Source organism: Schistocerca gregaria, chromosome 3, assembly GCF_023897955.1.
Source record: "Schistocerca gregaria isolate iqSchGreg1 chromosome 3, iqSchGreg1.2, whole genome shotgun sequence".
NCBI lineage: Eukaryota > Metazoa > Arthropoda > Insecta > Orthoptera > Acrididae > Schistocerca > Schistocerca gregaria.
Genome location: NC_064922.1, coordinates 929,678,621 through 929,705,724, shown reverse-complemented (window position 1 = coordinate 929,705,724; position 27,104 = coordinate 929,678,621). Strand labels below are relative to the sequence as shown.

Below are 27,104 nucleotides of genomic sequence, written 5' to 3'. Positions count from 1 at the left end.
AAACTTAGAACATTTTCTCAGCCCAAACATAATGAGGTATCTTGAACAGAATGACCTTCTCAAGGTGTGAAATGGTCATCCTTCAAGATATCAGCAGGGTATGGAATGCTCAGGAATCAAGTCATTCATCAAAATGGAAAATGACCCACATGTCACTATGCTTGTGGTGATTGTGTGCATACATAAAACATAGTTGGAGGGGATTTGTAATTTCTAAACAACACTAAGCACTGAAAGAAATAGAATTAGTACACAAATCTGATAATTATTAGTTAGATTGGTCTGAATTCATTTTAATTCAGGTGAAGTAAGTACAAACTTGAGAGCATCAAACTCCAAAATTCCATATTAGGTTGGAATTGTGCATTTCATTCATAACTGAAGACCATTTTGACTGAAGCATGTCCCAAGGGCGAACTGGTGGATGAACATATTGTACAGTCACTGAGTTTATTTCATTCAAACACGGTTTCATCACATGAAGGAATTAGGTTAGTGCTTTGGTACAAGAAGCAGCAACAACACTGGAGTTTGTGCATACCAATTGTCAAACTGTATTCTGTTGTGCTCAGTGAGGATTTGCATTCATTTAATTCACCACAAAATACTTAAATTATGATGCACCACTGTTTCAGTCAATACTTCACACATCATAACAAAACTGCACACAGGTTTATTGCTCGGTTTTTGTCACTTGATAATTACTTCTCATGTACTTCAGTGACTATAAATTTCCATAAGCACAACTATTGAATTTAATTCAGGTCAGTAATATCTTTTCTATTAAACCACATCCAGAACTGATAACCAAGATGAAGTAGGTGGCTTCATAGAAGGCTTATACTTAGAGTTTATGGGAACAGGATATGATTATCGGTCAAATACAATAACTATCCCGGTTAAATTCCACATCCTTAAATCCTTTCTTCATCTGAGGTACTGTGAAGTTCTTGTTTGCACATATCCTCAATACTTTAGACATTAATCACACTACATGAAGTATTGGGGGGAGAGGGGGGGAGCACATTATTCAAATTAAGTAGTTGAAATGTCCCTTAATATAAATCCATTTATTTTCTTCATTAATTATCCTGATCATGTCTGTCAAGCTCATCTACAGGTGGTTTGGTGGACTGACCAGTCTATACATCTTTACAGGTTTATCACTCCAACAAAAAGTATATCATAAGGCTTTTTCCTTTACTGAACTTTTGATACATGGAGCAAAAGTTCCCAGCCTGTCAGGCAGTGCATAGAGCTGTTGCATTCGATTTAGTGGTGTATTGCTTCTGGCACTTTACCTGTGGGCAGCATAATATTACATTATTAAAAATTGTTATCAAGTTTTTTTTATAAAATGCACAGTTTAATTCTTTCCATTAAATCAGAGATAGCATACATTGTAACATAAAATATATAATAACCATTTATGTGCCTGTAAAGTGTCCTTTTGATTTGTTTAGTCTATATTTATTGTATATGCATAGTAATTAAGCCTCAGTGTAATGTAACATGGTAAATGCAGTCACAAACAGATGTTACATCTGTCTTAATCTGTCAGCATACAAAATTATATGAGACACACTCTCAACTGAAAATTATCAGCTAGAATTCATGAGCAAAGAATAAATAAATATGCAAATAAAATTTTTTGGCTGGAATTGAGAATGAATTTGATAAAAACAGAAGAGAATATATCAGTCTGAAATGAATACATAATAAATAATACAATTGATTGGCAACTATTTATCTGCTGTGGATTGGTGGTTGGCACAAAGACAAATGTAATGCTAGCAGATTCCTAGCCACTGTTCTTTTTCTAGTTTAAATATACAGTTTCACTCACATTCTTTCTCTCTCTCTCTCTCTCTCTCTCTCTCTCTCTCTCTCTCTCTCTCTCTCTCTCTATCCCTCCCTCTCTCTCTCTCCCTCTCTCTCTCTCTCTCTGTGTGTGTGTGTGTGTGTGTGTGTGAGAGAGAGAGAGAGAGAGAGAGAGAGAGAGAGAGAGAGAGAGTGAGAGAGACAGCACCCTGTTGGGTCTCAAATTGCTTTTTAGATTTGTTTTTCTGATCTCCCATCACATTCTCTCTCTCTCAAGGGGCTTCTTTTTTCTTCAGTCCACTGGTTGTAGTATCCAACATTTTAAATTTTGACTGAACAGATTTCCATCTACTGCTTCCACTGCCTCTATATGGGCTTCTCTCAAGGTCCTTTTTAGTTTGTTGGATTCATGACATATTCTTTAATTTTTGATGTGTATCATAATCTTGTGTGTAAGCCTCATTATTGAGAATCACTGAATATTTCCATAAAATTTTGACCTTTGTTTTTTAATATCTGCTGGCCGATGTGATAATCCTCTGTTTCTGTACAGCATTTTGGTCCACATCTGTCTTCCTCCTCTGTTTCTGTACAGTATTTTAGTTTTTACCTGTCTTATGTTTTTTCTGGGTCAAGTACTTTCCTCATAATCCTTTATTCTTGCTCCAATTTGTTTTCCAGATCGCCTTTTCTGGTGAAAATTAAGATTTCACTCACAACAGAGCCTCAGGTTTGATCACAGTGTTGTAATGTCTAATCTTTGCATGTATGGAAATGCACTTTTTGTTGTAGATGCCGTGTGTTCTTCTGTATGCTCTTTTGAGTTTCTCTCATCAAACTCTCTGTGCTTTCCAGCCACTCTGAATCTATAATTACTCTGAGATATTTGATATATTTTTCCCTTTACATTTGCCTGTACCTAGTGTTTAATTTCTGAATGTTACATTTAGTGCAGATTAACTTAGTTTCTTCAAAAGAGATTTGTAGGTCAGCTTTTTTAGGGAATATACATGAGAAAGACAGCATGATGTGGGAGGAGGCAAGGGTGGGGGGAGAAGGGCAGTGGAGAAGGGGATAACACAGTTTGAGTGGGGGGGGGGGGGGGGACTATGGTGGAAAACTAGAAAAAATGAGATGATTGTGAAAAAATAGGATATGCTGGAAAGACAGTTCACATCTGTATAATTTAGTCATACCCACATAGAACACTTCATGATAATTGTAGGTTGGTTGGTATACAATGTAGCTGTTTTCAAACATGTACATATGTCTCATTGGGTACAAAATATTTGTAACTGGACTGTGATAGAACGTGTTGGGTTGGTTTATGAGACAAGTCTTGCATCTAAGTAATATGTTGGGAAATGACTTTTGAAGTACAAAACTGGAAGCAGGGGTGGCATAGTAATGGACTAGGATACCAGGTAGGCCGAATGCTTCATGGATTATTACTTTGGGTGGTAATAGTCCAATATCTGGTAGAATGCCTCAGCTCACGGCATGACAAGATGTAGTCAAAGCCTTGCTGAAGGTGCAGACTGCATTTCCCGAGGTGAGGGAGGACTGCTATTGCGGGTGGAGGAGTACCTACCAATTAGTGGCCATGTCATGACAGGAACTGTGCATATTGAATGGCCAATGTAAGCCTTCCCACATTGACACCAGTCATTCAATATGCACAGTTCATGATAGGTGATTTGATTTGATTCTTGTTCCACAGGTCCAAATGTGTTGGGTTCATGAGGATGTGGAGCAAATCAGTTTTTTACAAATACAATATGATAATCCTATAGCATATACAGTACATAATTATATAAAAATGTATACTGTAAATTATTTGAGCAGCAATAAAGGAAAAAGAAAATACATAGTTTCTTACAATCATTAAATCACTATAGAAAACACAAACAGAGCACACACATACAGAGCTCAAGTTAAATAAAATACTTAGTGGCATTATGTCAACTTGCATTACATAATATTAAAATTTTACAATTTATTTAATTAAAAATTCATCTAGACTGTAAAAAGCTGGGTGTGTGGAACATTGCTGTCATAGGAGGCTACAATAGCCAGAAAAATCAGCGGTAGCAGAATGTTGTTTAAATGAGCGACACAGTATGAAATTGACAAAACTGTGATAGTTGCCAACACTTCATGTTTTTGGAGCAGTCTTTATAAAGAGACAATTGAAATTAGGTTGGCAGATAATTTGATTAATAGAGATAATGCATTTCCTCCTTGCAGGATCTGGAACCCTGAGCTATCCCACATCAGAACAAAATGTTCTTCAGTGTAGCCATACTGAATGTTCAAAAATTGTCTCTGAGTAAGATATATCATTACCACTGGTGTTCTACTAAGGGCAGTGCCACCTGCCCAGTCTTGGAGGGTAGCAACTGTGAAGGATTGCGCAAGTGCCGTGTACGGTACAGATGCCTATTTAGGACATCAATTTGCACCCTTGGCATCAGTTCTCAGTGGCAGTCAGCAGCAGAAGTGGCATTCTCCTGAAGATGGTGAACAGTTGGATTGCCGAAATATTGAATCAAGTTGATTTTAGTATCCGGCAGCAAACACGAGGAGACTTCCATTGTCCTGTTTTAATTCTCACAGCAATGTTGACTTTAGTGTCATAGATATTAGTGTCATTGGCATTGAGAAATAGACTAAATTGCTAAAATTGAACACTGCTCTATCTTTCTCTGTCAGGGGAGATATGGGGCGTCTTGACTGTTGGCTTTGCCATTTTCTCTCAGGCTACTGGACAGAATCATCCTGTTTCACAATAATGACTGCCCCCTTACTTCCAATCATATGAAACCTATGCTTCAACAATGTGGTTGGGAAACACAATAACATCCCCCATACAGTCCGGATCATTCACTGTGTGAATTTTACATCTCTGGTGACCTGAAGAAATATGGGCATGGGCATTGGTTTCAGCTGGATGAAAAAATGCAACCGTGGGTGCAGTTGTGGATATATCAGCTGCCGATCACATTCTATGAAGCAGAAATTGATGGTCTTCTCTCCCAGTAGGAAAAATGTGTAAACATGTGAGATGTTACTTTTGAATGGAACAATCCCATTGTTCTACTGTGGCAGGTGTCTGCTTTTCATTTGTCTGTCCTTCATACATCAATATCGTGAAAGCTAACTGACAGTGTGTGGCAGAGGTTACTTCTTGTAGAACTATCTGATCCCCACTTCCCTTACAGTTCATGGGAAGAATGATTGTTGGTAAACCTTTGTTTTATCTCTGATTTCTCAAATTTTCTTGTTGTGGTCATTTCATGAGATGTATGTGGGAGGAAACAATATGTTTTGTGATCTTTCCTCGAACAAAGTCTCTCAGAATATCAATAGCAGTCCATCTCATGATGTACAATGACTTTCTTGCAGTGTCTGTCACAAGTGCACCTCTGTAAAGCTCTAAACTACACAAACCTGTGAAAAATGCATTGCTCTTCATTGAATCTTCTCTATCTCTTCCATTAGTCCTACCTGGTAAGGATATAAAGATATTTGGCAAAGAGATTTTGACAGTATGAATGCTGGTGGCAGACTGAAGATTTTTTGGATAGGGGTTGTCTATGAAGACAGATGTAATGGTATTTCCTGATCTTGATGATTATATTATAGTTTATAAAATGGCAGAGCAAAAGTTTAAATGAACAGATGACCTATAAGTCTCAACAAAGATTTGACTTGACTAAAAGAGAGTTTAAAAAATATAAAAGTTCTCAGTACTGTTTGATTAGGACACCCTATTCCTATATATGGTGGATTCAAATGGCTCTGAGCACTATGGGACTTAACACCTGAGGTCATCAGTCTCCTAGAACTTAGAACTACTTAAACTTAACTAACCTAAGGACATCACACACATCCATGCCCAAAGCAGGATTTGAACCTGTGACCATAGCAGTCAAGCAGTTCGAGACTGAAGCACCTAGAACCACTTGGCCACACTGTCCGGCTATATGGTGGATTACCAACTTATAGGTAAAGTTACCAAGTTTGAGATTTTGTTAATTTGTACAAATTTTCAGAAAAATTAGGGAAAAAAGTATAATGACATATCTTAGAATTAAATAGGCACAAGGGCTCAAGTGGCAAAAACAGTTTTGAGCATGGCTGATCAGTAATTATGAATATCTTTTAAATTAATTAGTTTTCAGAAAACTGAAATGGGTAACTAGAAAGAATGGTCTCAAGGCTGTGTAATCAGTGGAGTCACTGCTCTCACAACTACTGATTAGCGCACTTGGAATTCACCTTTAAGTGTTCCAGCAATGTCAGTTACTCATTTCCTGTAATTAATAAAGCTTAAGCAATGGATAATCTGGGATGCAATAATGGCAATATTAAGAAAAGGAGAGACTGCTGCTTACCATATAGTGCAGATGCCAAGTCTCAGACAGGTACTACAGAAAGACTGCTGAGCAAGTAAGCTTTCAGCCAAAAGGCCTTCTTCTGAATTAGATAACATACACACACACATTCATGCAAATGCAACTCACACACATGTGACCACTGTCTCTGGCTTCTAAGGCCAGACTGCGAGCAACAGCACATAATGGGAGAAGCAGTCTGGGTTGTGCGGGTAAGGTGGAGCGGGAGGGAAATCAGGGTAGGGGTGGGGGACAGTAAAGTACTAATTATGGAAGCATACCAGAAGAACGAGAAGTGTGCAGGGCAGCTAGGTGCAGTTCAGAGGTTAGACTCTCCAGTGGGGGAGGGGGAGGGCCAGAAAATGAGATAAGTATAAAAAAAGACTATCGGTATGCTAGTGAAATAGAAGGCTGTGTAGTGCTGGAGAGGGAACAGGGAACGGGACATGTGGGTGAAGGACAGTGACTAACAAAGAGGTTGAGACCAGAAGAATTATGGCAATGCAGGATATATCGCAGAGAGAGTTACCATCTGCATAGTTCAGAAAAGCTGGTGTTGGTAGAAAGGATCCAGATGGCAAAGACTGTGAAGCAGTCATTGAAGTGAAGCATGTTATGCCGGACAGCATGCTCAGCAACTGGATGCTCTAGCTGTTTTTTGGCCACAGTTTTTCAGTGGAATTCATGCAGATAGACAGCTTGTTGGTTGTCATGTCCACATAGACAGCATCACATTGCTTGCAGTTTAGCTTGTAAATCACATGTCTGGTTTACCAGTTAATACTGCTTTTAATGGAATAGGTGATGCTTGTGACAGGACTGCAGTTGTGGTGGTGGGAGTATGTATGGGACAGGTCTTGTACCTAGGTCTAGTACAGGGATATGAGCCATGAGACCACTGGCCCCCTTCTTCATAAATATCTGCCCACCAACCTGCAAACCACATCATAATCTTTTTATTTATTTTTATCATTGATCTTGTGTTTTTAAGTCAATTTCAATCCATTTTTGCCTACTACTATTGGCCTACTATCTAAGGTTTCCTCTTGCTTCCCCATACATCATCCATTCCATCCTTTTTGTATTTTTTCCTTATGTTTTGGTGTATCTTTGCAAATTTTTTGCATGTATTCCCATTTCATTTAGGCATTTTTTATCCTCTTCCATGAATACTTGCTCCTTCCATCTGCGCCAATACAGAAATTTTTACTTATTCCCAGCCAGAACTCAAACAAACATGTTGTTCCTGCACTGTTATTTGGCTCATGGAATACCCTCAAATGGCCTTACCATCAAATTAACCATCTCTGGCTGCAACCCCTCCTTCCACAATGACTGCCATCTGTTGAGATTCTGCCAGTCCTTAGTGCTCTCCAACATCATCCAGTAAAACCATATAAATCAGGTCGAAACCTTTTTGCCATACCTCCTCTCTATATGTAAAATTCTCTTGCTGTTAAATCCCAAGATCTACCACTCTACCACTCTCCACCATCTTTATAACAGTCGCCAAACCTTCCTCACATCCCCTCACAGCAGAGAAATCCTGACTCACTGATCTACTACATTTACTCCACTCTCAAAAGCTCCCTCCCACCACCATATAGAATTGAAAACCTAAACAGACCTGTAACACAGTCGTGAACCTTTCACACAAAAGTCTTAGTGCCACAGAAATATCAGTCCATTTTGCCCCACTTCCAAATTCAGTCATGCTGGACTTGTTAAGGACCTTCTCTCCTTTTCTCAGTCCCTACAGTGGAAACACTTTTCTGCCATCAACCTAGCATTTAGACTCAAACAAAGACCAATGTTGAAACCTGCCTGACTGAATTCCTGCTCCATCCAACAGTGATCCACCCGCTTTGCCACTAATCACGCCCTGTTAACTTTTGAGAATATCTTAGCCTTGAACCTTGTCTCAGTATCAGTCCCTAAATCCCTCAAGATTAAAGCTAACCTCACACTCACAGAAAGAACTACAATTCACCACCTTAAAACTGATCCTGACCGTAAAATCCCATCACATGACAAAGGCTCACCAACCATTGTTTTGAATCACAAGGATTACCTGATAGAAGGACTCTGCTAGCTGTCAAATTTGTCCACCTGCAGACCCTGCCACAGTGACCCCATTCCAGATATCCAGCAAGATCTTCAGTCTCTCTTCAAATCTCCAGAGCCGTCCCTGAACCTCTTCTCACAGTCTGTGTCTCTCCTCGCCCCTACCATTCACTGCACTCCTACTTTCTACATGTTTCCTAAGTCCATAAACCCAAACTTCCAGGATGCCCCATTGTGGGTGCTTACTGTTCCCCCATTCAGAGAATACCTGCTCTCGAGACCAACATTTCAGCCTATTACCCACAACCTATCCTCCTATATACAAGATATCAATCATTTCCTTTCCCAAATCTCTAGAGTTTCTATTCCTTTGTCACATAGTGCCCTACTCATCACCACTCATGCCATCTCCCTTTCTAAAATCCCTAATGCCCCTATTGAACACTACCTTTCCCAATGTTCAATGTGTTCCAAACCTACACCCTCTTTCCTGGTCACAATGACAGCTATATCCATACCCACAATTACTTCTCCTTTGAGGGAATCACCTACAAACAAATCAAGGGTATGGCATCTTACTATGCTGCCCTCTTCATGGGCTATCTAGACGAATGATTCCTAATCATCCAGAATGCCAAACCCCTCACCTTGTTGAGGTTCAATGATAACATTGTGATCTGGATCAACCTGGAGGACACCCAATCCACATTCCTCCAGAATCTCAACACCTTCTCCCCCATTCATGACACCTGGTCCTCCTCAACCTAATGAGTTACCTTCCTCAATGTTACCATGCAGTTCAGTACCTCTATCCATATCAAACCTACCAATCACTAGCAATACCTTCACTTCGACAGCTCCCACCCTTTCCACAGCAAGAAGTCCCTTCCCTACAGCCTAGCCACCCATGGTCATTGCATATATAGTGATGAGCAGTACATCTAAAAATATACCAGGATCTCACTGAGGCCTTCACAGACCATAATTACCCTTCCACCTTGTACAGAAACAGATCTCCTGTGCACTGTTTCTCCAGTCACATACCACCTCCCAAAGAACTACCTCGTGGCTGTAGAGGAGCATTCCGTTTATGACTGAGTACCACACGGGACTGGAGCAACTGAATTACATTCTCCACCAGAGTTTTCACTTCCTCTTGTCATACCTCGAAATGAAGAATATCCTACTCATCCTTCCCAACCCACACTGGTATTCCGCTCTCCACAGAACCTACACAATAGCCTCATCCATCTCTACTCAACCCCTCCTTCCAACCTCTTGCATCATGACTCATATCCCTATAACAGATCTAGATGCAAGACCTGTCCCATACATACTCCCACCACCACCTACTCCAGTCCTGTCACAAGCCTCACCACCACATCAAAGGTGCAGTTACCTGTGAAACCAAAAATTTGGTCTACAACCTAAGCTGAAACCACTGTGCTGCATTCTACATGGACATGACAGCCAACAAGCTGTCTGTTCGCATGTGGACCACCAGCAAACAGTGCCCAAAAAACAGCTGGACCACCCAGTTGCTGAGTATGCTGCCCAGCAGAATGTTCTTCATTTCAGCGACTGCTTCACAGCCAGTGCAGTCTGGATCCTTCCACCAACACCAGCTTTTCTGGATTGCACAGGTGGGAATTTTCCATGCAATATATCCTATGTTGCCTCAAACTTTGTTAGTCACTGTCCTTCACCCACCTGTCGTCCCCTTTCCTGTTCCCTCTCTAGCACTATAAAGCCTTCTGAATTCTTACTTCTCTCCTTCTCTGAGCCCTTGCTCTCCCCATCTTCCACTGTCTAACCTTCCAACATCACCTAGCTGCCCAGCCCTCTCCCCATCTCATCCCTGTTTGCTCCCACTATCAGCCTGTACCATCCCCCACTCCTATGCTGCTACCACTAACCCTCTCTGCCTCTGCCTCCTCCTTACGCCCCCACTCAGACTGCTTCTCCCATCATGAGCTGTTGCTCGCAGACTGGTCTTGGCAGCCAGAGTCAGTAACCATATGCATGTGAGTTCCATTTGTATGAATGTGTGTGTGTTGTCTAATTCAGAAGAAGGTCTTTTGGCTTACTTGCTTAGCAGTCTTTTCGTAGTGCCTGTCTGCAACTCAACATCAGTGAGTAGCAATCTATCCTTTTCTTAAGTAATAAGTTTACAACAAAATTAATATATCATTGTAAATAAGCAATTAATCATTTTTAATACACACATAGGATATGCCGTACTTGTATAAGTACAATTATCTGAAGGATAAGGGTAAAAATAATTACTAAAAATGAGTCAAACAACAGAAAGTGGAATAGTTTCAGTTTCTGATGTTTCCAATTGGTGTACATGGTAATAAAGCTGGATCAACCTAGAGAACAAAAATTGTAGCATAATACACATATTTAAAGTCAAGTTAAAGTTGTTTCTTCCTGAAAGTTCCTTTCATACCATAGACAAGTTCTCAAACAGAAGTAAATAATCATCTATATATCTGTAAATCAACATCATATTGGCATACATAATGCTTAAAAAATGTATGTAACTGTTCTGCAAAAGATAGATCCTTATGACAATATTTTTGCGAATATGAACAACATAATATATGTCTTATACCAACAAACAACTGTTTGTGCAAACATCACATTTAAGTACAACAGTGTGATCTGCTGGTACTCAGTTCATATTGAAATTCAAATTTTCGTGTACAGTGACTTAATATTTAGTGTTATAAAATCGGAAATAATATATAATTATTTTGCTACTTTCTTCTCCCAGGTAATGATCGCACAAATCCTGCACGTTACCATCCCTTCTACATAACTGACAGTGATGAGGGTGGTTTTGGCCAAAAGTCGGAAGAGGATCAGAAAGAGCAGAGAGTTTTTGCAGGTGTTGGCTATGATGCAGAGGGATATCCATATCCCACGGCAGGCAAGTATTTTCTTATTGGTTTTTAAAACTGCAATTTAAATGCTAATCTGTGAGAACAGCTTCTGTGAAGAAAGATGCCATTCCATATGCATTAAATTTGTGATCTAATACATTATGTAGAGCATTCATGGAGTTTTAAAACAGGTAACAATGAATTATAAGATGCAAAAAAGAGAAACAGAATTCTTCAGTGGTCTTATACTTCTGTCTGAAACAAAATATCTACTTTTATTTGTTTAACATTTTGAACACTATTAAATACAAAACGTAATCCAAAGTGCAATATCCACAAATGCTGAGGGAAAGGTAAGTTCTATGTACACTCTAAGAGAAAAGAAACAAAGCACCATGAAGGAATTATCTGAAGGGGGTAGATATGATGTACAAATGCATACAAACAAATGATTACAGTTTCAGAAACATTGGGTGATTTATTCACGAGGAAGAGCTTCACAAATTGACCAAGTCAATAACATTTTAGTCAACCTCTGGGCATCACGCAAGCAGTTATTGATTGATGGACTTACTGGATGTCCTCCTGAAGGGTATTGTGTGAAATTCTGTCAAATTAGCACTTCAGATGATCTTTGCTGGTCATCAGGGCTCAGTTCAAAGAGGGTCTCATCACTGAAGACAGTTCTCCAGATGCCCAAGGTAGCGATGGTATACTAACCTGACTGTTGCCCACTATACGTCCCAACAACAAGGAATGTTGGTCTGGAGTGTCATTTCTATCCATAGCAAGGACCCCCTTTGATTGCCATCCACAGCTTCCTTACAGCACAGCAGTATGTTAATATTTTACACTCCATTTTGTTGCCTTTCATGGCAAGCCATCCTGGGCTTATATTTTAGCAAAGTAATGCCTGCCCACACATAACAAGAGTTTCTATTGCTTGTCTTCGTGCTTGTCAAACCTTACCTTGGCCAGCAGGGTTGCCTGATCTCTCCCCAATTGAGAGCATTTGGAGCACTAGTGGCAGGGTCCACCAACCATACTGGGATTTTGACATTCTAACATGCCAGTTGGACAGAATTTCGCATTATATCCCTCAGGGGGATATACAACAACTCTGTCAATCAGTGCCAAGCTGAATGACTGCTTGTATAAGGGCCAGAGGTGGATTAACATGTTAGTGACTTGCTCAATTTGTGAAGCTCTTTCTGTTGGATAAGTAACTGAATTTTTCTGAAACTGAAATTGCAAGCATTTGTTTGTCTGTACATGTACATCACATCTGCCAATTTCAATTCTATCTGGATAGTTCATATACATGTACATGCACATTACTTCTGCATATTTCCATCCCATCTGTATAATTCATGTACATGACTTCTGCCAATTTCCATCTCATACAGATAACTCCTCCTTGGCACATCATACTTTCTTCTTTTAGAGTGTGGACATCAAAAATTTTAACTGTACATACAGAGTACTAACAAATTAATTTCTTTTTATATATTTTAGCCTGAAATATGGTACATCATATACAAAATCATATGACATTCATTTAGTTAAACAGCTGAGGTAATGCTTATATTAAAAACAAAGATTCCAAGACTTACCAAGCGGGAAAGCGCCGGCAGACAGGCACAATGAACAAAACACACAAACACACACACAGAATTACTAGCTTTCGCAACCGATGGTTGCTTCTTCAGGAAGGAGAGGGAAAGACGAAAGGATGTGGGTTTTAAGGGAGAGGGTAAGGAGTCATTCCAATCCCGGGAGCGGAAAGACTTCCCTTGGGGAAAAAAAGGACAGGTGCATACACACACACACACACACACACACACACACACACACACACACACACACATATATCCATCCGCACATACACAGACACAAGCAGACATATTTAAAGGCAAAGAGTAAGGGCAGAGATGTCAGTCGAGGCGGAAGTACAGAGGCAAAGAAGTTGTTGAAAGACAGGTGAGGTATGAGCGGCGGCAACTTGAAATTAGTGGAGGTTGAGGCCTGGCGGATATCGAGAAGAGAGGATATACTGAAGGGTGAGTTCCCATCTCTGGAGTTCGGATAGGTTGGTGTTGGTGGGAAGTATCCAGATAACTCGGACGGTGTAACACTGTGCCAAGATGTGCTGGCCGTGCATCAAGGCATGTTTAGCCACAGGGTGATCCTCATTACCAACAAACGCTGTCTGCCTGCGTCCATTCATGCGAATGGACAGTTTGTTGGTCATTCCCACATAGAAAGCGTCACAGTGCAGGCAAGTCAGTTGGTAAATCACGTGGGTGCTTTCACACGTGGCTCTCCCTTTGATCGTGAGGTGTTGTGGGGAGTGGAGCTGGAAGTGGGAGATTGAGTAGATGGGAGAGACTGGGTCTGTGTGCAATGAGAGGAGGTTTACCTACACAAGAATCAAAAGTATATCTGGTGTCGACTATTTCTATAAAAAAAAAAAAAAAGGTAATGTTAAAGGAGGGTGTCCCATTACACTGTACATATAGCACTTTTCTAGGTAGTGGCTGATTTTCTCAGTGTGTGATTGCATATATCATAGTGACATGAAAATAACAGTAATAAGTTGATTTAATTGTTTCGATGTTCCTTTAAGAACAAATGATATATTAAGCATAAGTTGCAGAAAACAGTCTTCTGCACACATCTATTATGTCATTTGACCAGTTTGCTTTGCTATCACTATGTACGCCCAAGTATTTTGAAGTATCCACCCTGGCTATCAACTGGGTGCCTAGATTTTCTCCTATTTCTTGATTTTTAGAGGGTGTGTGAAACTGGATATAGTTTGTTTTACTGTAATCAAACAATGGAAAATGTAGTGTGGAATTTAACAACATTATAAAGAGGAGAGTTGCTGCTCACCATATAGTGGAGATAGAGTTGCAGATAGGCAGATAGGCTGTTACTTTCAGTGTCATAGAATTGAATTTTTTCCAGAAGTGATGTGTGCTCTACACAGCCAAAAGCTTTACTTAGATCATAAAAAGTGGCTAAAAAAAGCCTTTGTCCTCAAACACCTGTTGTATGTATTCAACTACACAGTTTACAGCATCAACAGTTCACAAATTTTTCCTAAACCATACTGTGATTCACTAAGTATTCCCAGATTTTCCAAGTAAACATACAATTGTTAGTTAATATGCATTCCATTACTTTACAAAAAGCTGGGACTATAGAAATTGGACTATAACTTGAAGGTGAGTCAGTAGCTCCTTTTTTATGTATTGGAATTAAATGGTTCAAATGGCCCTAAGCACTATGGGACTAAACATCTGAGCTCATCAGTCCCCTAGGCTTCATCATCATCATCAGCCAATTCAATCATTAAATGATGTGGCCTCTTCAAGTCGTGGATTCAGGTAGGCTTTCAGCAGTCTTCTCCAAGTGGGATGGCCTTTGGCAGTTCTCTGCCAGGTGTTACCAGCGATCTTCTTGATGTCTTTGTCCCATCTGTCTGGTGGTCTTCCTCTAGGCCTCTGGTGCTCTCTCGGACTCCACTCCAGTACTAGCTTCGTCCATCTGTTGTCTTTTCTTCTTGTGACGTGGCCAGCCCATTGCCATTTCAAGGAACCTACTGTCTCTAAGATGTCATTAACCTTCGTCACAGACCGGATGTCATTTGCCCTTTTCCTGTCCTTTCTTGTATAGCCCTGCATTGATCTCTCCATGGCTCTCTGTGCTGTCCTAAGTTTCCCTTTTGTAAATGAGTTCAGTGTCCATGTCTCGCAGCCATACATCATCACAGGAAGAATGCATTGATCAAATACTGCTATCTTCTAATTTACTGGCATTTTTGATCTGAATACTTTTGAATTCTTCCGAAATGCTTGCCAGCCAAGCTTGATGCATCGATAGATTTCTGGCCTTATGTCTCCCTTCATATTTATAATCTGGCCAAGGTAGACATATTCACTGACCTCTTCTAGTAAACTGTCCTTGACTTTCACATCTCCAGCTGGAACCCATTTGTTGGACATTACTTTTGTTTTGGAAAGGTTCATGTTCAAGCCAACCAGCTGACATTCCGATGCAAGATCTGTAACTAAGTTTTGGAGCTCTGCAAAGTCTTTGGCCAGTAAGGCAATATCATGAGCAAATCTCAAGTTGGTAAGCCTTCTTCCATTAACTCTAATTCCCTTACTTTCCCAGCCTAGCTTTGACATAGCCATTTCCAATACAGCAGAGAACAGTTTTGGGAAGATGGGATCGCCTTGCTTGACACCCCTCGTGATGCAGAATTTTTTAGTTTTTTCGCCGATGTTAACATAAGCTGAAGAATTCTCGTAGATTTTCCTGAGCACTTCAGTGTATGCTGCTCCCACTCCTTGCTCACTCAAAGCTTGGAGGACAGCTACATGGCTAACAGAGTCAAATGCCTTTTCAAAGTCAACAAAGGCAATGTAGAGAGGCAGTTGGTATTCATTCGCTCTGCTTATCACTTTACTAACGGTCAGAATGTGGTCAATACTGCTAAAATTGCTTCGGAATCCTGCTTGTTCTATAGGTTGGGCTGAGTCTAGGGTGGAACTAATTCGGCTCAACAAGACCTTTGTGAAAATTTTGTACAAAATTGAGAGCAAGCTGATAGGACGGTAGTTTTTAATATTGTGAATACTTCCTTTCTTGTGTATCAATATAATCTTAGCCTTGTTCCATGATAATGGGATTGAAGCATAGTGCAGGCAGGAAGTAAATACTTTTGTGAAGTGGTTTATTGTTACCTCTCCTGCCAGTTTGAGGATGTCAATGCTGAGCTCATCATCATCCAGCACTGTTCCCTCCTTCATGGTATCTAGAGCACACTTGACTTCCGATGGGAGTATATCTGGAACACTAGGTACATCATTTAATTTAGATACACTGAAATTTTCCCTTGGATTGCTATATAAATTGGTATAAAAGTCCCTAGACTTAGAACTACTTAAACCTAACTAACCTAAGGACATCACACACATCCATTCCTGAGGCAGGATTTGAACCTGCAACTGTAGCAGCAATGCAGTTCTGGACAGAAGTGCCTAGAACCACTCAGCCACAGTGGCCAGCTTTTGCAACTAGCCTAGACACTATTAGCTCATAAAAAAATATCCCTCAGCTATCATAAGCTACACAAGTCTCTTGAGCTGTGGAGCATGCTCAGCAAATGGATGTGGGACATTCCCAAAGCAGACTGTTCTTTTGTGCCAATACTTGACTTTTGTCAGTTTGGTGGTGGCATTCATATATAGAAAGTTGTGCAGTAAGCACATCCCAGCTAGCAAACAATGCATTAATTTTATATGCTACCTCACTTTCGATGTCGTATAATTTACCAGTGGTGGGTAGTGGATGTGAGCATGCTGAAGATTTTACAGTGAAAACAGTTGAAGAGTAGAAAACTTTGGGTAGGGCTCAAACTTTGGGAATGTCATATGATTTGACAAATAGGTTGCAAGTATTGTGATGGAGATGAAAGATGACAGGGGTAAGTGTGGGGAGGATATGAAGAAGATATGACTATGGTTGAGGGCTGGTTTTGATAAAGTCATAGCTCTGCTGGAACAATCTACTGAGATAGCCAAGGTCTGGGCCATGCTGAGGAATTAAGTTTTATTCTGTCTTTTGTAAGTGGGAGGGTGCTAAAAGTGCTGTAATTGTGTTTCTGCTGACTACAGAAATCTATGTCTCCTAAATCTAAGTACTGGTCTACATTTATGTCTCTTGTCATGTTTATATTGTTGACTCAAGCGACAACACCCTCTTCATTACCCATGCACATCTTAACAAAATAAGAAACAGTGGATACACAGTGTAGAACCTGCTACATTGAAAGACATGAATTACTTGTAATAAGTTAAGTCCACACACTGTTTAACATGAAACCATCATTAAACTGCTATGTACTACTTCTGCTTACACATACATGAACACAATAATGTTAGCAGGGAAGTAATGCTTTGTTAACAGGTGCTGCTTTCTCAGTTGTACCCAGTAGCCTTGAAATATTGTTTCCATATTCTATATGTAACACTTTCTTTCTGTTTGAGCAGAAAGCATTTTTTTACCCCCTCTTATGTCCTTCATAGCTACTAAATATGATAACTTATCATACTTCTTTACCCATCATATTACAAAGGAGCCATATCCACAACTGATGACATATTCTTGACATTATTTACAAAAGACACTTAATTATATCTTTTGTTATCTGTTCTACATTCATTTGACTACAGTCATTATTAAACTCACACAAAAATGTTTTGCCACCATTTTTTGCTAATAAAGTAAACTGAAAGTATGTATTCCATATTAATAGCTGGACGTTACTGTGAATGGACACACAAAACCATTGATAAATCAGCGGAGACAGAAACATTTGAAGAATTCCTAAAAACATTGAGACTAGTGTGTGATGATGGTGCACCAGCTTACCTCAACTGGACTGTTGATGAGGAAACACCAGACTTGGTTTACTATCAGGTGAGCAGGATTACTATTATCCACTTATGTGTGTATTTGGCCAATTCTCCTTGCTTGTTCTCATTTACTGAGTTTCATTTGCTTGCATCTTTCTTTATATATATATAAGACTTACCAAGCGGGAAAGCGCCGGCAGACAGGCACATGAACAAAACACACAAACACACACACAAAATTACGAGCTTTCGCAACTGGCAGTTGCTTCCTTCCTGACGAAGCAACTGCCAGTTGCGAAAGCTCGTAATTTTGTGTGTGTGTTTGTGTGTTTTGTTCATGTGCCTGTCTGCCGGCGCTTTCCCGCTTGGTAAGTCTTGGAATCTTTATTTTTAATATATTTTTCCCCATGTGGAAGTTTCTTTCTGTTTTATATATATATATATATATATATATATATATATATATATATATATATATATATATATATATATATATATCAGCAATTCTTCAATTCCCTTATATTTTCATATATTTGTAATAAATTCTGGGAATCCAGATATATCCAGATATGCACATATTGTGTGTGTGTGTGTGTGTGTGTGTGTGTGTGTGTGTGTGTGTGTGTGTTAGAGAGATAAAGATAGAATATTATTGATAAGAAATCTTATTTGTGAAGTTTGATGTTTTATTGTCAAAACACAGTTGTCTGCATTACAAATTTCATTATTCTTCAAGAATACAGCTCTTGTCTGTGTCACTGCCCATATCTGAGAATTTCTTATTGAATTCTTTATATAATTATATTACTATTACTGTCACCAATATTCATTTTGCAACAGATATTCTAGAAGCCTTAGGGATAGACATGATGGATTTGTGGGACATCATGTGTAATGCAAGTGCATGAAAAACAACTGTCAATAAGCCATCATATGAGCATGGATCTTTGATTTTCCTGACATAGTTTATCGAGAGTTGTAGTTGAGAGAAAGTAATATTTTGTCTACATCTACAAGTACACCTACATCTACACTCTGGAAACCACTGTGAGGAGCATGGCAAAGGGTGTGTCCCATTGTACCAGTTACTATGGTTTCTTCCTGTTCCATTCACATATGGAGCATGGGAAGAATGACTGTTTGAATGCCTCTGTGCTTGCAGTAATAATTCTAATCTTACCATCACTATTCCTATGTGAGCAATACATAGGGGCTTGTGGTACATTCCTAGAGTAATCATTTAAAGCCAGTTCTTGAAACTTTGTTAATAGACTTTCTCAGGATACTTTACATCTGTCTTCACTAATCTTCCAGATCAGTTCCTTTAGTATCTCTGATACACTCTCCCATAGTTTAAACAAACCTGTGACCATTCGTGCTGCCCTTCTCTGTATACATTTAATATCCCCTGTTAGTCTTTGTTATCTCGTATAGGTCCCACTTACTTGAAGAATATTCTAGAACCACATGGCCAAATGATTAGTAAACAATCTCCTTTGCAGACTAAGTGTACTTCCCCTGTGTTCTACCTGTAGACTGAAATCTGATTTACCCACTGCTGAATCTATGAGAACACTCCATTTCAAATAACTGTACAAAGTGTTACACCCAGATATTTGTATGAGTTGGCCAATTCCAACAGTGAATCATGATGCCATGGCCACAGCAGTAAATGATGTAATTGCATCAGGTTGTTTCCCAGATAGTCTAAAGACAGCAACAGTAACCCCAATTCACAAGAAAGGTGATAAATCTAAAATTGAAAACTACCGCCCCATCTCAAACTTACCTACATTTTCGAAGGTAGTTGAGAAAGTAATTTATACTAGACTATTGACATTCTTGAGTCAACACAATTTAATATTTGAAAATCAGAATGGCTTTATGAAAAACAAGTCAACATCAGTAGCAGCAGCACAATTAATAGACAAAATAATAACAGCCATAGAGAACAAGGATTATGTAACTGGAGTATTCCTTGATCTAGAAAAAGCTTTTGATTGTGTCAACATCACCATATTACTTGACACGCTGTGGAACCTGGGTATCAGAGAAACTGGCTATGAGCTAATAAAATTGTATATGAGCAATAGAAAACAATTTGTCTTGCTTAAAACAAACAGTGGGTCTTACAAATCTAAAATTACAGACATCAAATATGGAGTGCCTCAAGGTTCTGTCTTGGGACCCCTTCTTTTCTTGATATATGTTAATGATATACAGTATTGTTCTCCTAACTGTACAAAAACATTGTATGCAGATGACACATCAATAGTGTGTAAACACAAAGACTATGAGAGTCTGGAGGTACAGTCCAACAGTGTAACTAATGAAATAGTCAAGTATTTTAATGAAAGACATCTAAATGTAAGTGCTTCAAAGACTGCAATGATGGAATTTAAGACAAGGAAACAAATAGAATTTGACATGAAATTATCCATAGGAAATGCCATTGTAAAAAAGGAAAAATGGGCAAAGTTCTTGGGAATTACAATCCAGGACAGCCTCAAATGGGACATGCATTTTGATTCCTTAGCATGTAAGCTGTCGAAGAATGTGTTTGCTATAAATATGATTAGCAAATATTGTAAGGACATGGGTGTACTAAACACTGCTTATCATGCCCTATTCTCATCAAACTTAAACTATGCTGTAGAAATATGGGGTGAAACAACTCAAGCCAAGCTGTAAGTCTTGGAAACTTTGTTTTTAATGTAAGTACATTATTAATACTACAGAAAAAAGTTATCAGGATCATTTGTGGTGCCAAACCTCGAGAATCATGTCAGAATCTGTTCCCAAAATTAGGTGTGCTCACCATTATAGGTGTGTACATATTGAAAGTTATATTGCTTGTGAATACAATAAATCCAAATTTCAACTGTGACCTGCACCAATATGATACAAGGCAAAAGTTCAGATACCATGTAAATAGCCACAAAACAGCTTTATATGAAAAAAATGCACTTCATGCTGGGCTGAAGCTAGCTAATGCCCTACCAAAAAGTCTCACAACCCTTCCTACTAACAAATTAAAAGATCAGCTAAAAAGAATTCTAATTGAAAACCCTTTTTATTCTGTAGATGAGTATTATATCTGTTTGAAAACTGTTTCATAAGTATGTCAAGCTCATAGTTTTAAGTAACCTACAACTAATATAATGTTGATAAAAAAATATTTGTAATATTACAATTGTATACCACGAGACGTAAAATCCATCAAAATGTAAAATATATTAATACAAACAAATCTTTAGTTTGTAATTTATAAACTGAAGTATTCAGAAGAATAATCTGTACGATGTCCTGAAACTGTATTATTTCTAGGGATTATTATTATTATTATTATTATTATTATTATTATTATTACTATTATTATATATTGTAGTCATAGGATATTATATTTTTTCGTATTGCGAAGTGCAAAATTTTACATTTCTAAACAGTTACAGCAAGTTGCCAACCTCTGCACAACATTGAAATCTTATCAGGGTCTAACTGAAAATTTATGCAGCTTCTTTCAGGTAGCAATTCATTGCAGATAACTGCATATCTGATTATTCTATCAACATTGTCTGCAAGGTCATTAATATACAACATGAACAGCAATGGTCCCAACACACTTCCCTGAGCACACCCGAAGTTACTTCTACATCTGACAATGACTCTCCATCCAAGATAACATGAAGTGTCCTCCCTACCAGAAAGTCCTCAATCCAATCACAGATTTCACTTGATACCCCATATGATCATACTTTTGACATTAAGCTTATTTGCAATGTTGAGTCATGTGCTTTCCAGAAATCAAGAAATGCTGCACCTACCTTAATGCCCCAATCGAAAGATCATACTTTTGACATTAAGCTTATTTGCAATGTTGAGTCAAGTGCTTTCCAGAAATCAAGAAATGCTGCACCTACCTTAATATCCCGATCGAAAGATTTCGGTATGTCGTGTGAGTAAAGTGTGTGTTGGGTTGCACATGATCGATGTTTCCAAAACCCATACTGGCTCACACTGAGATCATCCTATTTAAGATACCTCATTATGTTTGAGCTGAGAATATGTTCTAAGATTCTACAACAAATTGATGTCAAGGGTATTGGACAGTAGTTTTGTGGACCATTTCTAATACCCCTCCAGTAGATGGGTGTGATCTGTGCCTTTTTCCAAGAACTGGGCACGGATTTTTTTAGAGTATAGGCTCTCATAACTTTGTCTGTAAGTCTTGTAGATGCTCGTTGACTCTCTTTTAGCCTTGGAGTCAGATCAAAATTTATTTATTTATGTTTGTTTTTGTATGTGGTCATCACATGATGATTTTTGCGATTGTATAATTGCTTACAAAGGTATAATACATATCATATCTTTGTACAAAAGTTTAATATGTAATGTATTTATCTATAAAATTTATTAAATAATATATATGGCTTAGAATTCTTTCAGTGAATACAGACTTTTTAATCTTTTTATTAATTTTTTAATAACACCATTTGGTCATTTCTAGACTGCTTAGAATCTAAGACTATGCTACAATCTTTTTCTACTTGTCTTCCCAGAACTTATTCATGCATTTGCTGATGGCCTGCCTCAGTTCTTTTGACATTACCTTCCTAGGTAGTGGTTGTCATAATTGAATACGAAATTTAGCAGTATCGATTAGTAGCCTGATGTTTTCTCTTTTCTTTACAGTGTCTCCTATTATGTTAAGTTTTTTCAAAGACTCTTCTCATATTTTCCAGGTATTGCACAGTATTTTTTAATTTGGAAATTAAATTTAAAATATTCTTAATTAGCCTATTGTCATTCATTCTGTAAATATGACCATAAAACTTTAATTTCCACTTCCTTATAGGGTCTGTGATTGTTTCTATGTTTCTGTGCAAATCTTCCTCTTCTTTATCCAGTTATTGTCTTTGTTTTCTTGTGATCCTAAAATTTTTCTGAGGGTTATAATTTCTTTCTTTTCTACTTCTTCTCGTTTGTCTCTGTTATTCAGTGTTAGGCATTCAGATCCATATAGAGCTTCTGATTTAATTACTGTTGCTTAGTGTTCAATTTTTGCCTGGAACAATATTAATCTTTTATTATATTGGTGTGGATGACTTTGTATGTTATTTCCATTTTCATTGGCCTTTCTTTGCCTGTGGTGTTACCTAATCCATTTGATTGTATCCATTCTGCCAAACATTTAAACTTAACAACTCTTTTGATGTTTTGGTATTATGTTTGCATGATTTTTCTCTTTTGCATTTATGTTCAATATGATATTTGTAATCTGGTTTTAACTACAATTTTCTGAAGTCTTCCTATTGTGGCGCCGATAAGGTCGACACCAGCATTGATATACGTTTGTCTCTAGACTCCGAGCATCGTATTTGGACGCTGAGCGTGGTCTTTGGGTTTTTCCGCCATGTCAGTTCTTTGTGAGACTTTGATGTGTTTTGGTGAATAAATGAACTACTGTTAAAATGGCGTTTTTTGGTGTAACTAAACCAAACATTAATCTCACTATATTATCTTTGCATCTGCTTTGCCCTTAGAAATTATAGCAATATTGTCAGTAAAAGGCCAGTGGTAACACCAGTTCCTGTCAAATCATCAGTCAAGTGCAGCCAGATGGGGCTAACACTTGGATAGGTGACCATTTGGTCTGCCAAGTGCTGTTGGCAAGCAGGGTGCACTCAGCCCTTGTGAGGCAAACTGAGTAGCTACTTGACTGAGAGATAGCAGCTCTGATCTCAGAAACATACAGACAGGAGAGCAGTGTGCTGGCCACATATGCTGATCACATTCCCCTCCATATCCACAAACCTGTAGGCTGAGGATGACATGGCAGCTGGACAGTACCATTAGGCATTCATGACCTGTTTGGTGGCATTTAGTTTAGTTCTGTCAGTAAAAGTGAGACATTTCACCACAAATTTTCCTCTTCCTTATACTATACAGATTCTTTTCATGTTTTCTGCTCATAGTCATTTATCTCACTCTCTCATGATCTTGTCTAAATCCAGATTTACGAGAATTAGTGAGAACCCATCGCCCTGCCGAACTCATGTGTTAATTCTGAAAGGTTCAGAAACTACTCCTAAAATTTAACTTTTGAGTTGCATCTGTGGGTGTGTGGTCAATTAATTGTCTAGTGTTTTTGTCAATAACTGCTCTTCAGCTGTTAGGGACACTGTATGTCTGCAGACATTTATTTACGAGATAAGATCTTAGTTTTGTTTTAAACAGATTCTCAGTATGTGCTCTTATGGATTATGGCAATTTGGTGTGCCAAATTAAGCCATTGATATGTGGACCATAGTCTGTCACTTTTAATTAGGTTCTTTGTCTGTAACAACTGTGCTTCTTTCTTGTGTTGTGGTTATGTACATCATAATATTTTATTGTGACACCCTGATGATTTACAAAAAAATGTGGTTATGTCTGTCTTTAAACAACATCTTTGTGATACAGTATTATGAAAAGGAAAGTTAGTACTCACCATATAGTGCAGAAAAATCCACCAGATCATTTACATGGATTTTGAACAATAACATCTCTTGTAACACTTCTTTCGTGTACTCCGGCCGTTTCTTTTATATCTTATAATTTTTACCCGTTAAGAACTATGAATGAGCTCTACATGCTATGAAGTCCTGAATACTTGTTTGATATTCCACAAGTTCACATTTTATTCATTTGAGACAATGCAAAATTGTAACCAAAATCTTCCAGAAGTCAAGGAACATAGCACCAGCCTAAATGCCATTATCTACTGACTTCTGGGTGTCATGTGCACACAGAGCAAGCTGTATTCTTGTAGACTGCAAGATAACTGTTTGTGGATGCTATGTTCATTACCTCACAAGATATTCTCATTCTACAAAGAGTCGCCGTAAACAAGCACATAAGTTGTTTATAAGAGTACAACACATTGAAGTCATCAGTATCAGCCTCCTCAGAAATAGGAATAATGTGTACTTTTTCCATATCATTTGAAATACCTTGTTGCACCACCAATCCACAATAAACTGCTGCTACAAGGGGAGCAATTTCTTTCCCTTGATCCACATACAATCATAGTTCACTAATCAAATTTCTTTTATCCATTCAGCAATTTCAGTTGATTTTTTATTCTGTGATCATTTTTTTCAATATTTGTCATTTTGGCATTTGTGCAATGATAGTAAAAAGGAACTATATTTTTTCACAGCAAAATAATTTCAGAAGACCAAATTAATTTCTTTGGCTCCTCTCTGCCTTCTTCTGTTTTGGTGCCCATATTATGAGTGACTTAATAGAAAATTCTGATCCATTTGTTGTTGTTATTACTGACATTATGCTGGACCAAAACCACTGGAAGTTTTGTTAAATTGACTGAATTGTTTTTTTTTTTTTTTTTTTTTTTCACTTTAACTGACTGCTTCTCATATTTTTCTTTCAGTTATTTTGTCATCATTCAGTTTATTGTTTCTCAACAAGTTCTTGATTTCATTTTAATCTGTGAGGGATATCTCATTGCTTTTGTAATGATTTTTAAGTATGGCTACTGAAGCATGGAAGGCTTTTCCATTCCTCATAACCCATCGCAGTACATACATGTCTAAAGTGTCCACATTTTTGTACAATTCCTTTTTTCACATTTATCCATTGATACTCCACATCTTTGTCTCCAGAATGAATGTTTCACTCTGACTTCATATACAATCTTCAGTGTGTTTACTGTCACATTTTCCAAGCAAAAATATGTTTTTTTTTATATTTCTTCATTTTCCTTTTAATACCCATACTGATTAGAGCTATAATGGTCTTATAGTCACTATTTACCTCATCCATGGTAACTGAATCATCAAGCCCATACAAAATGCAACATACAAAGTAATGAAGTTAGGAAACCATTCTCCTCACAGTGACTGAAAGGTAGACCACAGGCAGCTGACAGATGAGGTGTGAGGGTGGAATGGGATTGATGATTCACTTTTTTGGTAGTAATATTCCCAAATGGATGTAGGATATAGGTAGTTTGTTCAGAAGGTGTTGAGAGTTTTACTCTAGCTGTTGCTTGCAGTGACTGGAAGATGGGGTATTTGGGCATAGGCAGTTGATAGATGAGGAATGAGGGTGGGATGGGATTGATTTACTTTCTGGTAGTAATAGTCCCAAGTGGGTGTAAGATATGAGTAGTTTGTACAGATGATATGGAGAATTTTATTCTAGCTGTTTCAGAGCATTGCTCTCTGTATCAGAGACGGGTTGCAAGAATTTATTGTTGCAAAGTAAAAGTGTTCTGTAAATGGGACTGGAAGTATAAGAAGTTCCACTCCTGCAGGAAGAAATAAAGTAATATTATGGTTTAATGTCTTATTTATGACTTGGAGCACAAGTTCTGGTTAACACAAGGATGGAGGAGAAAATTGTATGTATCCTTATCATAGGTGCCATCCCGGAATTTGCCTTTTACATTTTAAAGCAACCACTGAAAACATAAATCTGGATGGCTTCATCATGGTTTGAACCAAAACTCTCTCAAATGTAAGTCCAATACAATATTACTATCAGGCTTGATGGTCTAGTGGTAAAGCACATGCTGGGAAACCAAAAGATTTGCATAATCAAATTCCAGATGGGCCATGTACTTTTCAGTCTGCCGTTTAATCTAACATTCACCTCTTAATGATGTTTAAATTCTCCAGAAATAACACATTTAACAGATAACAGATTTATGTTATAGGTACCCTTTTCTCAGTCGCATAACGGGGTCAGGTTAGGGACTTTAAGTCATCGAAGAAGCAAGCATTCAATTGAAAGACTTGCACAAGGTCACTGAGTCACACAAAATTATTATAGTATTATTATTGTTGTTGTTATTGTTGTGTTGTTACCACAGCGCTACCTAGCTCTGTCTCTGTGCTTGAATGGCACAGTTATATAGGACAGGGGTGATAATGATCAGAGAGTAATGGAATTATCGGAGCTGAAGTTATTTGTGTGAGGATTAATGACAGCCATATATGTTACTTTGAAAACAAAAATAATACAGCTGACTGGTTTATGGTTGCTGTAAAAATAAAATCTTCAGATTAGATTAATACTTGTTCCATAGATCATGAATACGACACTTCGTAATGATGTGGAACGTGTCAGGTTAATGAAAGATGTCTGTACAACATATTACATTACACAAAATATTGCATGACACTAATGCTTAAGTTAGTTTTTTTCCCTCCCTTAATTTATATCTAAAAATTCAGCCAATGAGTAGAAGGAGTTGTCATCTAGAAATTCTTTTGATTTATTATTAAATGTTGGTTGACTATCTGTCAGGCTTTTGATGCTGTTTGGTAGGTGACCAAAGACTTTTGTGGCAGCATAATTTACCCCCTTCTGTGCCAAAGTCAGATTTAACCCTGCATAGTGAAGATCATCCTTTCTCCTGGTGTTATAGCTATGCACACTGCTATTACTTTTGAACTGGGCTGGATTATTAACAACAAATTTCATAAGTGAATATATGTACT

The 27,104-nt window shown here is 38.2% G+C and overlaps 1 protein-coding gene across 1 annotated transcript in view; it reads left to right on the top strand.

The window, feature by feature from the left end:
• LOC126355813 (protein Skeletor, isoforms B/C) overlaps positions 1–27,104 on the top strand; it is a 647,689-nt gene that overhangs the window by 611,086 nt on the left and 9,499 nt on the right. Inside the window, exons 12-13 of the mRNA XM_050006254.1 lie at positions 11,062–11,217; positions 17,499–17,662. Coding sequence (XP_049862211.1) covers positions 11,062–11,217; positions 17,499–17,662 — 320 coding nt within the window. The remainder of the gene's footprint in view (positions 1–11,061; positions 11,218–17,498; positions 17,663–27,104) is intronic.